A 12949-nucleotide genomic window follows, 5' to 3' on the forward strand; every position below is an offset into this window, starting at 1 on the left:
GGGCAAAAACTGAGATGTCAGCAGCCCCTTTTTGTTTTGGGGAAAGGACAAAGTGCATACTGTTACCAGTAGGTGGCAATAGAGTTATAAGTCTAAGGAAGTAGAATGTTTAAACATATAGATCATACACATTATGAACTCTACGACCATCTCACCCAATCTGCTAATGTTATTTACAAAGAAATTAAGGTTCACAGAGGGCATGTGACTTGTTCAAGGTCACACACCTGGTTAATGGCTGAGCTAAATTAAACTCTGCTCTCACCATTAAATTAGAAAGTGCAAGAGCACAGAGTGACTTTCAAAATAAGCTTGGCTTTGTAACAGTGTGAAAAAAATAATTGCTTCTTTTGAGTGTGTTAATAATTCTAGCATGCAGTAACGCTGGCGGTCCTTGAGAAAGGAAACAGTTGATTATGCCCTCAGCTTTTGGTTTTATGGGTGGGAGGTGGGGGAGAAAGAAGGGAGGGAGGGAAAGCAGCAGCTGTTTGGGCGTCTTTTTGAGACTTTCTAACACAATCTGGGCTGCCTCTGAGTGCCCCCCAGCCAAGACTCCCCCAGGCAGGTCGGGGGCTACTGGGTAAGAATCCCCCCTTCCCAGCATTCTTCCTGCTGTGTCCGCACTGTGTGTGTGGCCGGTGAGGGAGTATTAAGCATTGTACTGCAGACGGAAAGCCACGTGCCACTGTGCTTTAACTCTGCGAGAGACACTCAGTGAGAGCAGAGCCTCGGGGACTGTGTGCCTGCTCCCGGAAGGGGCCACCCTTCTGTGTAGTTCCAAGGAAGAGAACACAGACAAGTGGGCGAGGCAAATGTAACTAGAACAGCGATTTTCAATCGGTGTGCTGCAGGAATTTTTAAAGTGTGCCATACCTGACTGTTTAGTCAAGGGCGCTGACCTCTTTTAAAAAAAAAATAACAACAGCCAATGCAACAATAGTTGTCGGGTATGAATGAATCAAAATTATATCTATTTATTTGTCAGATCAGTAAAAAAATGTATTTTTAGGTGTGTGTGCTGCAGAATTTTAGTAATTAGTTTATGTATGCCATGAGATTAAAAAAGGTTGAAAACCGCTGACCTAGAATAATGTTGGGTACACGTTGTGTGCCAAATTAGTGTGGAGGGATGGCTGGGTGGATAAAGATTTCAGATCAGGGCCCTGGCCGGTTGGCTCAGTGGTAGAGCGTCAGCCTGGTGTGCAGGAGCTCCGGGTTCGATTCCTGGCCAGGGCACACAGGAGAAGCGCCCATCTGCTTCTCCACCCCTCTCCCTCTCCTTCCTCTCTGTCTCTCTCTTCCCCTCCCACAGCCAAGGCTCCATTGGAGCAAGGTTGGCCTGGGCGCTGAGGATGTCTCTGTGGCCTCTGCCTCAGGCGCTAGAATGGCTCTGGTCGCAGCAGAGCGATGCCCCAGATGGGCAGAGCATCGCCCCCTGGTGGGCGTGCCGGGTGGATCCCGGTCGGGTGCATGCGGGAGTCTGTCTGACTGCCTTACCATTTCCAGCTTCAGAAAAATACAAAAAGGGGGGAAGAAAAGATTTCAGATCAGTACAATGAAAAATGTTCTCAATGTCTCAATAGTCCAAGAAAGAATGCACTACTTCTGTTGTATATATAATGAGCTCCCTGTTCCTGGAGGAATCCAAGCACTAGCCGTTCACTCAGGGTGGTAAGGATGTTGTAAAAACAGGCTGGGGAGTAGGTTTGGGTTGGACGACCTTTAGGTCCCCTGGAATCCCAGGATTCCTATTATTCCATGGTTTTTGCTGCATAGTGAAAGAAAGAAAAAGCCAAGGATGTTTTTGCCTTTGGCTTCGAGACCTTTAAGAGAGACAGTCCCAAGCACTTCAGGTTGCTTCATCCAAAAGCCGGGCCCGGGCCCCTTTGCTGAGCGCCCGCCACAACTGGAAAACACGATCACCCGAGAGTTCCCTTGAGAGATTCTGCTGTTTTCATCTAATAACAAGTTTGTTTCTTTTTAATTTTGAAAATCAGGGGAAACGGACTTGTGGAAACCTGGATTGGTCCTTTTAGATGCAGGTAACTATGCAGCCCAACCTCCTCACCATGACTAAATCAAGACACACGGGATTACAGAACTAGGGAGTCTCATACCCCACGGGGGCCCGGAGGCCACGCTCACAGGGAGCAGCCATTCTAGAGTTCTCACCCAGCATTAGAGTCCGATGACCAGACAAAGGGCACACTGGAACTCCCACAGGGAGACCTGGGTCAGAGAGGACAGTGGAGAGCCAAGAGGAGAAGCCAATGGTGATAACAAAGAGCCGGAAGGGAGTGAGTTCCCTGCTCCCCAAATGGATGTAGACCCTTACTCCAACCAGAGGCACCGGCTTCCTTCTTTGCCCATGGCACTCAGGTTTCCCTTCTCTGAATGAACGCTGTTCACCCTTTACTGCGTTGTTTGAAACTCCATAACTAAACACGGCCATCCGGCTCGTGGTGCGAGGGCAGACTTCACGGGTAGGTGGGAGACGGAGATGGAGGCCTCCAGCCTCTGGACTCACATTTCTCCCCTTCCCTCAACGGGGAGCTTTGGGCAGCGTCCCGAGAGACTCTTGGCCGAGAGATGCCCGTAGACTCTCAAAAGGAGTTTTTCAATGATGTGAGGACGTGGGATGAGTAAGCTGACCTTTAACAGGAAGATGAAATCATGTGCTTTGCAAATTGGAAAAACTAACAAGCCAGGAGAAAGCTCACAGCAGCCAAGAGCCCACAGAGCCCCCAGCCCTTTCCTCCGCTGCTGGAAACTTGTGTGTGTGTGTGTGTGTGTGTGTGTGTGTGTGTAGGCGGGGCGGGGTGGGGGGGTCTGAGCATCCTGAAAAAACAGGGAGACTCACTCCAGGTATTACAAGTTTCCCTCTGCCTGCCTTACCAAGCCTAAAAGGATTCTTATGTATTATCTTTAATTCCTTTAATGATGGATTTGTGATCTTGCCTCCCGTGTAAACTGGCTTCTAAAAAAGAAAAAAAACCCAAAAACCTGAAGCTGAAATTCAGCTCTCACACACACAGCCTCTCAGAGCACAAAACTCTTTTGCATCTTGGCCTCTGGTCTCAGAAGGTTGCATGTAAGAGCTTCTTATTTGTTTGAGTTCCTTGTCTCTTCCCTCTTCCTGTCCAGCCTAAATCCAACCCCGCAGACGGTCCTCCTCGCGTCTCACGCATCTTTGTTTATTGGCTCAATCACAGTGAGGGTTTGTATGATGAGTGAGGCACATTCCCTGATTCTGAGATTTTCAGAATTTTACAAGGGGGTAAATTATACTGGCAAAGCACTTCAGTTGTTCAGAGAAGGAAACTGAGGCTCAAATAGAATAAGTTAATAGCAGTAGGGGGCAGAACTCAAATCTTCTGACTTCTAATCCCTGTGAGCACCAGCAAAGCCCTGTCTTTAGTAGGCTTGTCAGCAAATATTATTCTATTCTTACCTCTTAAGTTGGGGGTGGTGGTGGAGAAGAGCACAGATAGTGATAAGCCAAGCCCCTGAGCTGGGTGTGAATATCTGTTATGTCCCCATCCCCAGGGTCAGGCCCGATGCCTCCTGTTCTTCCAAGTCACCAAAAGTTTCACTGCTCTTTCCAGGATTTGTTCCAAAAGAAGAATTAAGCACACAGTCTTTGGACCTCGTATCCCAGGGAGATCCAAGTAAGTTCATTGATAATTGACACCTAGGAACCCAGAGTGGCTCTGACATCTGATCTGCTCTCTCCTCTCTCTCCATCGCTCCCTCAAACCTGTCCCTCTCCTACCGTGGACCTAATTACCTCCTCTCTCCTGTCACTTTGTTCTCAGGGGGAAAGGAAAGTTGCGAAGGATTTAAACTCTGTGTGTATAGGGCAGGGGAAAGGATTAGATGTTTAGAACATCACTATGGCAACAGGGGGGGATGCAATGGAGAGATGAGTGGATGAAGAGAGGAGACTGGCTGGCCAGCAGTGACAGTGGTCCAGGGAGAGGATGGTAGACAGAGCTCAGAGCTGGAGAAAAATAGGCAGATTCAAGAGCTATAGAGAAGGAAGAATCTCAAGGGTTGGAAGAGGAGGTGCAAGAGAGGGAGCAGCTAAGGACGATTTGAGCAATTGGGGTTGATGGTCCTGCCATGAGGACCGCTGTGACTGGAGCAGGTTGGGGCAGGGAGAGAATTTATGTCTGTCATCACCTGCAAGACATTCAGGTTAGTAAAGAGTTGACTACCCAGATAGGACATTCAGAAGGCACAGCCCAGTCAGAAATTTAGAGTTAGAACTTCCTGATCTATGATTCAAAACCAAGGCTACAAGACATGACATGTGACCTAGAGAGACAGGATAGAGTAAGAAAGAGAGGACTTCAACCTAAAGAACTGTAACACTAAATAGGTGGAAGAGAAGACGCCTGGGGATGCCAGAAAGGAGGGAATAGAGAAAAAGAGGAAAAGCAGAAGGGAGTTGAGTATGCAAGCCAAAGAAAGAACCTGCAAATCCCCCCAGAAACCCACTACACATCAGCCACTAGTGGCTGTGAGTCCCAACCCCACTGTGTATGAGAATCAGCCAAAGACATTTTTTTTAAATTGTCTTCATACCTACTAAATCTGACTCTCTCTAGGTCTACACTATTCAAAGTGTGGTTTGGGGACCAGAGTATCGACATCACCTGAGAGCTAGTTAGAAATGCCGAGTGCCAAGCTCTGCCCCAGACTTACTGAATCAAGCGGTGTCTCTGCACATGAACCCTTGATCGATTCCCGGACATCTTTATTTGTTGAAGCTGCAATAAGCAACTAATACTTATCCAAGGTTAGAAACACTGGCCTGATGTATTTACGTGGCCGACACAAAGCATTAATCCATAAAATTGTACCCTGTTGGAGAAAACCAAAGCAATTAAGAAAATTGGTAGAATGATTCCTGGAGATAATATATCTTACCTCTTCTTCCTAGTCCTCCAACCTCTACCATAATAGATCTCTCGTGCTGAATGTTTCATAACCCAGTTCTACCCTTTAGTACTGATGTCATCTCAATGTGAGAAACACACTAAGTCTCGGTGAGCACGTGGCCTGGGACAATTGTTTTGAGAACATTCTGGGAAAGGGGGAGCAAAGGTGACCCCAATATCAGCCATCAGGCTAGTGAGTGAAGAGAATGAAGCAAACAGAAAAAAGACTACACTTTCTTAAAACCGAGCTACAAAATGAACAAGCCCATCTTGAAACACAGTTCAAGATATTAGAAGGAGAAATAAATGGTCTATGAAGAACAAAGGCTACAAAATCCATGTATTCCACTTTATTCATTTACAAAGAAAATCCCTTTCAGCCCTTACTCTAATTAATAGTTATCCAAAAAAAAAAAAATGTTCATTTTAAAAGGCATATTGAACTACACAGCTGACATCTAGAAGGCAAACTCTCTTCAGGAGTGCGTCTTAAACTTGAATGTGCACATGAATCACCTGGAGGTATTGTTAAGATGCAGGTCTCATTCTGTAGGTCTGGGTGGAGCCTGGGAGTCATCTTTCCAGCAAACCCCTAGGTCTCAGTGGGCAGCAAGCCCTAAAGGACACCACTGCCACCTGCTGGCAACAATTCACATTGCAAACCCAGACCTAGGAAAGAAGGAGCGGGCCGTTTGATGTACAACCACCTGACAAGCCATAAAGCAGTCCTGCTTCTCTTTTGCTTTATCCCAGGCTTTAGTGGCATCCTTAAACTCCACTTCCTGATGTATGTGCTTCTTCCAGTCCTCATCTCAAGGGTCATGCTTGGGCATAGGCAATCTGTGGACAGCAAGGACAGGGGCAGCCAGCTGAACAGGAAGAGTTGGCAGGCACTATCCTGGCAGAAAGGAAGTCAAAGCCTGCAAGATCCGCTAATGAGCCGAGACACCAACTCCAGATGGAGCAGAACCAGCCAGGCCCAGAGAGGTCCCTGTCACAGCCTACTTCTCTGGCTTAGATTGTCATGAACCACTGCAAGACAATAAAGCACATCCTCACAGAGAACGTTCCCCCTTACTCTGTCAATTCTGTGGCATCACTCTTTATTACATTTCTCATCAGTTCTGCTCAAAACTGTGTCAAATCATGTCCATTTTCTGCTTCCGTTTAAAAAAAACAAAACCCTCGCTGTCTAGGCAGCGGCACTGCGCCCACCCCCTAAGGACAGCCATGACCCCACAGGTCCTCTTGAATACTCCAGCCCAGAAATTCCTAACTTCACTGTCTCTCTTTTTCCCCATCAAACTGTTTGAAATATTTTGTCTCCCAAATTGCAGCCGTTAAATAATTCACCCCTCATTTTTTATTAATCAAAGGGCTAGATACCTCCCCATAAAAACTTCTGGTCAGCATTGAATAATCAGTTTCATCAGACTGAGCTGATTATCACTGCAGCCAAGAGCAAAGGAGATACTAACTTCTGTCGTTGCCTGTGGCTGACCACAATTTCCTATTAGCGTTTGAATGGCTGAAATAGCTTGTAGCCCCACTGTCCCCCCCTCCTCCATCGTATCCTTCATATATTCACAGAGGTCCAGAGATACTGACTAGAACTGTCCTGGTCCTTATCAGCATGAAACGGAAGGGGAACATCTAAGGTGGCTACAAACAAGTACTGACATCTGTAGATATACAGGGATCATTTCTAGCTGCCTCAGCCAGAGAAATGAAAGAGAAGATTGGAATCGAGTTCTCATCCTATAATTCCTGCCCCTCAGTATTGGCTTTGCAGAGTCCTTCACACCTTTACAAAGACCCAACACATAATTCTAAAAAGTTAGAGGGAGAGTTAAAGACGAGCAGCTCCTGAGACTCAGTCTTAGTGCATTCCCAGGTCTAGGAGTCTGCACCTACATGGTCTGAGTCTAGGAATCATTCTGAGGACCTTCCCAAACTTGCTGGGGGCGGGGGGGGGGGGAGGACTGCCTCTGCCTCTGAAGCCTGTAATTATGGCTGATACAGAGGATTCCAAAACAGTTATGGTAATGAGTAGTAGCCCACATATCCAGGACCATAGTGCCCAGAGAAAAGCTGTAATGGATGTAAATAAAGGAATATCTCATGCATCTTGCTACTTCTTTTTTACTTTCTTTCCATTGAATTTCAGGAGGCTCTGGTGGAGAAAGAGGGGAGTGAGAGAAAGCACAGATAAATGCAGGAGAGATCCTCAGAGTAACAAAGCCCTTTCCCATTCCGCAGACTGCAAGGTGGACTTGTCATTTTTAATTGATGGGAGCACGAGCATTGGCAAGCGTCGATTCAGAATCCAGAAGCAGTTCCTGGCTGACATTGCCCAGGCTCTTGACATTGGCCCGGCGGGTCCACTGATGGGTGTCGTTCAGTATGGGTAAGTGCGATTCTGAATTCAGAAACCAAGTGAAGGCCCATGCTTAATTTCATGGCACAAATAATACATCCTAGAGCACATAGCCATTCTCTTCCCTAATACTCAAGTAAATGACAGAGACTGAAGCAATTGGATGCCACCAAAGACATCTGAGACTTCCAGGGGGACAGATTAACAAACACTTGTAAGTAAATGGCACCTATACCTGTGACTGGTGGAGAATATTTGGGAGTCAGGAGCTCTGAGTTCGAGTCTTAGCTCAGCTGTGTGGCCTTGATCTAGGCCTTCACTTCCCTCATCATCAGTTTCCTCATCTATAGATCAAGGTGGACCCCTTTAGATCCTGACTGTTGGAGCTCATGTTTGAAGAGCTGCACCCTACCCTCCCACATATAAGTAAGAGGCCTAGACAGCATGGTGCTTTAGGCTGAACACTGTCTTTCTCCAGACAACCTCAGGCCTTTGCACTGGTACTGGAAAAGCTCACCAGGCAATGCGGAGACTGGGCAGGAAGGAGAGCAGCCCCCATCACTCAGCTGAGCATCCCGGTGACTGCCCCCAATCTGTTTTACTATTTTAGTTAGGGTAGAAACTGAGGGTACGTATCAACACCGGATCGCAACCTTTTTTCTTATTTGGGATAATGAGTCAGTCTTATCTCAAATATGAGTAGGTTATTGACAGATACACAGATACGGACAGATAACAAGCAAACAATGGAAAGATCAAGTAAGCACAAATCTCAAATAATAGGTCGATTTTTAACCAAGAGACATTCTAGGCAGGAGAATGATCTCCCTCTCCACAAAGGAACATTGGGTACAACATGACCCCTCCCTCCCCACAGACCTGTAGCTTAGACCTGAAGTGGGAACCGACCTGGACGTTGGTCCCTCTTGCTCAGAAGCTACAACACAGCTTACCCGCTCCTTCTGAAAAGGAACAGCACCCCTATCTGACAACACCCAGGTGGTCTCCAGACCCTCCCAGCATTTCCTGAAGATGTCCCAGAGCAATGCTGCTGCTCTGACAACGGAGGTGGTTGTATTCAAGACACTAGATGGTTTGTTTTTGAGTTGTCAAAAGAAATAAACAAAAATGCTTTATTTTTATAAGAACTATAACGTATTTTTAGAATTAAATTCTAATCATACATGTAGTACTATCTTCTTTTCCTGTGAAGAAAAATCAGTAGAGGAGTTAAGTGACCCATATATAGAGTCAAATATATGAAAATAACCAATTGCTACAAATGCCAACTCTCGGTGTCCAATGATCTATCGTGAGGATTTTAACTTGAAATAGGAAAAATAAGTTTTATTGGTCATTGTTTTCTTGTTTTCAAAATGTCAACCTGTTTCATTCCTGTGTCGCTTTTCAAAGATAGAAAATGAACCATGAGCTTCTCCAGGGAGGAAATGTTTTAGTGCCAGATGTCCTCGATCAACTTTATTGGGGGGATCAAAGCTTGCAGTGTCATCTTGCATTAAAAATAGCTGCTTTAAAAGCTGTGGATACCAAGGCTTGTAGCATAATATGAAAATAAGGTGATAAATGTGTCAAGGAAAAGAGAAACGGCAGCAGAACAGTGTGTGTGCTGATGAGAAAGAACGGGATGGAGAAAATAGCAGGGAAGGGAGAACGATTCAGGAAAGACTCCTTCCTCCCCACCTTCGCCTAGTGTGATCACCATTTGCAGTCGAGAGTTCATCTCCATGCTTTCCCATTCCTCCTCCTCAGAACGCCCCAGCTTCTGATGGATATGGATAGTGGACGGAAAATGTGTCTGCTTTCCTTCACTCCGTGCAGATACAAACTAATCATCATCTTCACCCTCCTCCAGCCATCGGGTAGGGGAGAAGCACAGTGAACTGGTAACAGGCTATACTGAAATCTGGTCTGAGTCCTGCTGTGTGACCTTAAGCAAGTCAGTTAACCTCTCTGTGTAAGTGCTGCCATCGGTAAAGTACCAGGGACGGAGGGGATGATTTCTAGGGGCTCTGCCAGCCCTGGTGTCTTGTTACTCAGGGACGGGCTCTATACACGAAAGACATCAAATAAACGAATATACCGGGCTAACAGACTGCATGAGCCACCTCTCCCTCCCAGCCCTGGGCTCCCATTAGGTGGGCTGGTCAGTGGTGAAATGATGGCATGCACTGAGGTTCTACAGCCACCAGGGGGGTAGGGGTCAAAAGAGATTGGTGAGTAGCATCGGAAGGGTGTGATGAGGCCAAAGGGGAAACCCATGCACCCACTGAAATGGCTTTCAATCTCGGCTGCCTGCCTTCCCCTCCCAACGAGGCTTTCTTCACTAAACGGCCTTGGTGCACAGAGAGGGGGGCAGGGAGGCAGGAAAAGGTAAGGACGCCGAGGTAGGTACAAATATGGGGACTGTGTTTCTGGAAAAGGAGAAGCAGGAAGGGCCAGGGCTTGGCATGCTGGAAACTGGTTCCCCTGGGGGTATTCGGGGTTCTCACGAATTCCTCAGCCCCTGGGAGTCACAGCGCACGCACAGGGGCCTTAGAACGCTCCTGGTTCCACCTCCTCACGTTGTAGCGAGGGAACGAGGCTCTGAAAGAAACGACCGTCCAGCGAGAGCAAGCCCGCCCAGGAGCGCTAGGCTGGGCGGAGGCTGGTCAAGGAGGAGGCCCTACCTCAGAGCGGCTCTCAGGCCTCCCCTCCATTAAACCACCGCTGCTGCTGGGCCAGCTCCTTCCCTTGGCTTTTCCTAGAAGAACTGAGTCAGGATCTGAATTTTTATGTCTAAATTTAGACTTTTAAACTTAGACTCAAAATACACTAACTACGAAGAAGGGACAAAAGGCAAATAAGAAATACAAACACGAGAAGCATAAATTTGACTTACAAAATGCCATGTTCACGCCCTGTTCTGATCCCGAAGTCCCCTACACGAAGATGGTCTGGTGCAGAGCAGACGGTCTGGTTAGTCCTGGTAGCCCAGGCCAAGGAGACTCGTGTCACCGGACGACAGGACGTAGCTCGCTCTCCCCGCCTCCGCCCAGCAGACCGGAGCCATCCTCCACCAGGATTCGCGCTGCTCCTTGAGGCGAGACCCACACGTTCCCTCTGCCCCGCCCCCCTCCACCCCTGCAGAGGCTTGTCACCCACAAGCGTGCAAACCTTTCAACAACCCCAGCACTCCTTCTACAGTCATCACGTACCTCCCATAAGAGAGGCCGACTTTGAAACCAACCCAGAGAAATCAAGTGACTTCCCCGAGAACACACAGTGGAAGCGCATGACCTCTGGGCAGATATTAAACCTTCAGTTAATCCCTAAAATGTCAGACAAAATTGTACTTCACAACAGGAACGTTCTCACCTGCCCAGAAAGCTTCTGATCATTGAACCTCTCCACACAACTGAGGCCTGAGACATTGTGCTTGAACAAAAGGCCAAGGATCACGCCCTTGTCCTGCCCGCACATTCAGCTTCAGAATCACGCAGCCAACAGGCTCGTGACTGCACTTGATACCAAAGGGGAACACTAAAAGGCTAAATGAGAGAACAGCCAGAGCGAGCAGCTGCGAGGTGAACTCCCAGGAGCGGAATAAGCAAGGCCGAGTGGCTTGCGATTTAGCTGCAGCCTGGAGGCACGGGGTAAATGCCCCCTGGACCTTTGATATGATTTCATTTAGTCTCCAATGTCGGTATAAATAGAATAGAATTGCACATGTTCTTCTGAACTTTGTCATCAACCTGAGGATAGCAACATTGGAAAAACACTTATAAAATAAAGCAAAACATTGGTGTTTCTTCATTCCAAAAGGAAATAGATTTTTTTTTTTTTTTGGCTTGTAATGCTATGACAGTTGTCCTGAATTTTAGAGAGTGACCTTACGTTGGGCTGCATCTCCTTTCTCTTCTTCTCAGCCCCAGACTGACGACCCTCAGTCATGCACCGGGCTCAGCCTCCTTTCCTGTCGCCCCTCCCCCCCCCCCAAAAAAAGCAGGAAGGGTGCCCGGAGGCTGTCACAGATCAGCCCAGCCAGAGTGGGGACATTCAGAGTGGAGGGAAGCAGTAAGGTGTCGGCTCTGGTGGACCCAATCCCTGGCACCTCTGAATATGCCACCTCACTGAGCAAAAGGGCCTTTGTAGGTGGGATGAAAGTTAAGGACTCTGAGACGGGGAGATTATCCTGGGTTATCCGCGTGTCCCAATCTAATCACACGACTCCGTGCACAGACCCTTTCCCAGCTGTGGTCGGTGAGAATGACCATGGGAGAAGGACCAGAGGGATGTGACTGCAGGCTTTGAAGGTGGGCAGCCATGCTGGACTTCTGACCTCCAGAACAAATAATGATTGTTTAAGCCACTGAGTTTGTGGTCATTTGTTACAGCAGAAATGGAAAACGATATTATCTGGCAAGGAGGACCTTTCTGTCATATTCTCTTGATCCTACAGCCAAGGGAGGACAGGAGGCCCTGGGCAGGACACACGACGGGAGGGGCCAGGGCCGCGGGACCTCAGCAGGGGCAGCCTGGGCCCTGACTGCACATTGGTAAATCCAGGGGAGCTTTTAAAAATGCTGAGGTCTGGGCTTCAACCCAAGACCTATTAAACCAGAATCTGGCTAATACCCAGTATTAGAAGTCAGTATTTTAATCTGTAATTCCAGTCTGTAGCCAAGGTTGAGAATCACCAACTCCCGAGAAGGGGACAGTTCAGCTTCCCAGGTGCAGAGTGGCAGCACCCACCCCTGGAAGCCTCTCCAACCCCCGCCCAGCGCTGTGTTCGCCCCGTCCATCTACTTCGCCTTTACAGGAACTACCAGGATCCCAGAGCCACTGCCTGTCTTCTGCCCGGCAGGGCTCTCCAGGGCCTCGTGACACTTGCAAAGACCTCACCGTGCCACTTCTCTCCTGAGACAGGCAGGCCAGCCCTTGCAGCCGCCACACTCCGCAGGGACACATTCTCAAGGCTGAGTGGGCTGTGAGCACAATTTGCACAACAACCTTATCCTTTCTCTATTCCCCACAGAGCAGTTCTCCCAGAGGTACAGATAACACAAGGACCGCACTTGACTTCCTCCGCTTCCACTCAACAGTTCCCCTTGGGCTCCCACTGCACAAGCACAGCGCTTACCCCGCCCCCCAAGATCATTCTCCTTAGATCTCTAGATCCATGGAGAAGCAGATGGTGACCGGGAAGCATGTTAGAACTACTAGGGGAGCTTTTGAAAAATCCCAATGCCTAGACCAAACCTCCGATCAATTAAGTCAGAATTCCTGCGTGTGGAGTCCTTCATTTTTAGCACTCCCCAGGTGATTCCACTGCACAAGCAGAGAGTGAAGGCACAATTATTCCGGTAGGCCTGTGCTGTCCTCCGGAGAATCCCAGCCCCTGGCCCCTCCCACCTCCCCAGGTTACCGGACAAGAGGGCCCCAGGAGCTGCATCCGCTGCCCTCTTCTCAGCCTTTCTCTTCCCTGCTCTAGACTTCTTTATTCTCCTCCCTTCCTCTGGTCACTGGCAGCTCCACTGCGATGTTCTTGATTCTTACAGCATCCTCTAACATTGCTACTCCAGGTGTGATCCACACTGCCATCAGGGAGGGTGCTAGAGAGGCAGGGTCT

At 48.2% G+C, this 12949-nt stretch overlaps 1 protein-coding gene across 3 annotated transcripts in view; it reads left to right on the plus strand.

The window, feature by feature from the left end:
• Positions 1-12949, plus strand: part of VIT (vitrin) — a 116898-nt gene that overhangs the window by 74161 nt on the left and 29788 nt on the right. For 2 of the 3 annotated variants that reach the window (XM_066266898.1, XM_066266895.1), the window contains 3 exons: positions 1998-2042; positions 3606-3668; positions 7203-7350. In XM_066266898.1, the coding sequence (XP_066122995.1) occupies positions 1998-2042; positions 3606-3668; positions 7203-7350 (256 nt within the window). The remainder of the gene's footprint in view (positions 1-1997; positions 2043-3605; positions 3669-7202; positions 7351-12949) is intronic. The other variant, XM_066266896.1, reaches the window with a different exon arrangement.

The sequence above is a fragment of the Saccopteryx bilineata genome, chromosome 3, assembly GCF_036850765.1.
Source record: "Saccopteryx bilineata isolate mSacBil1 chromosome 3, mSacBil1_pri_phased_curated, whole genome shotgun sequence".
NCBI lineage: Eukaryota > Metazoa > Chordata > Mammalia > Chiroptera > Emballonuridae > Saccopteryx > Saccopteryx bilineata.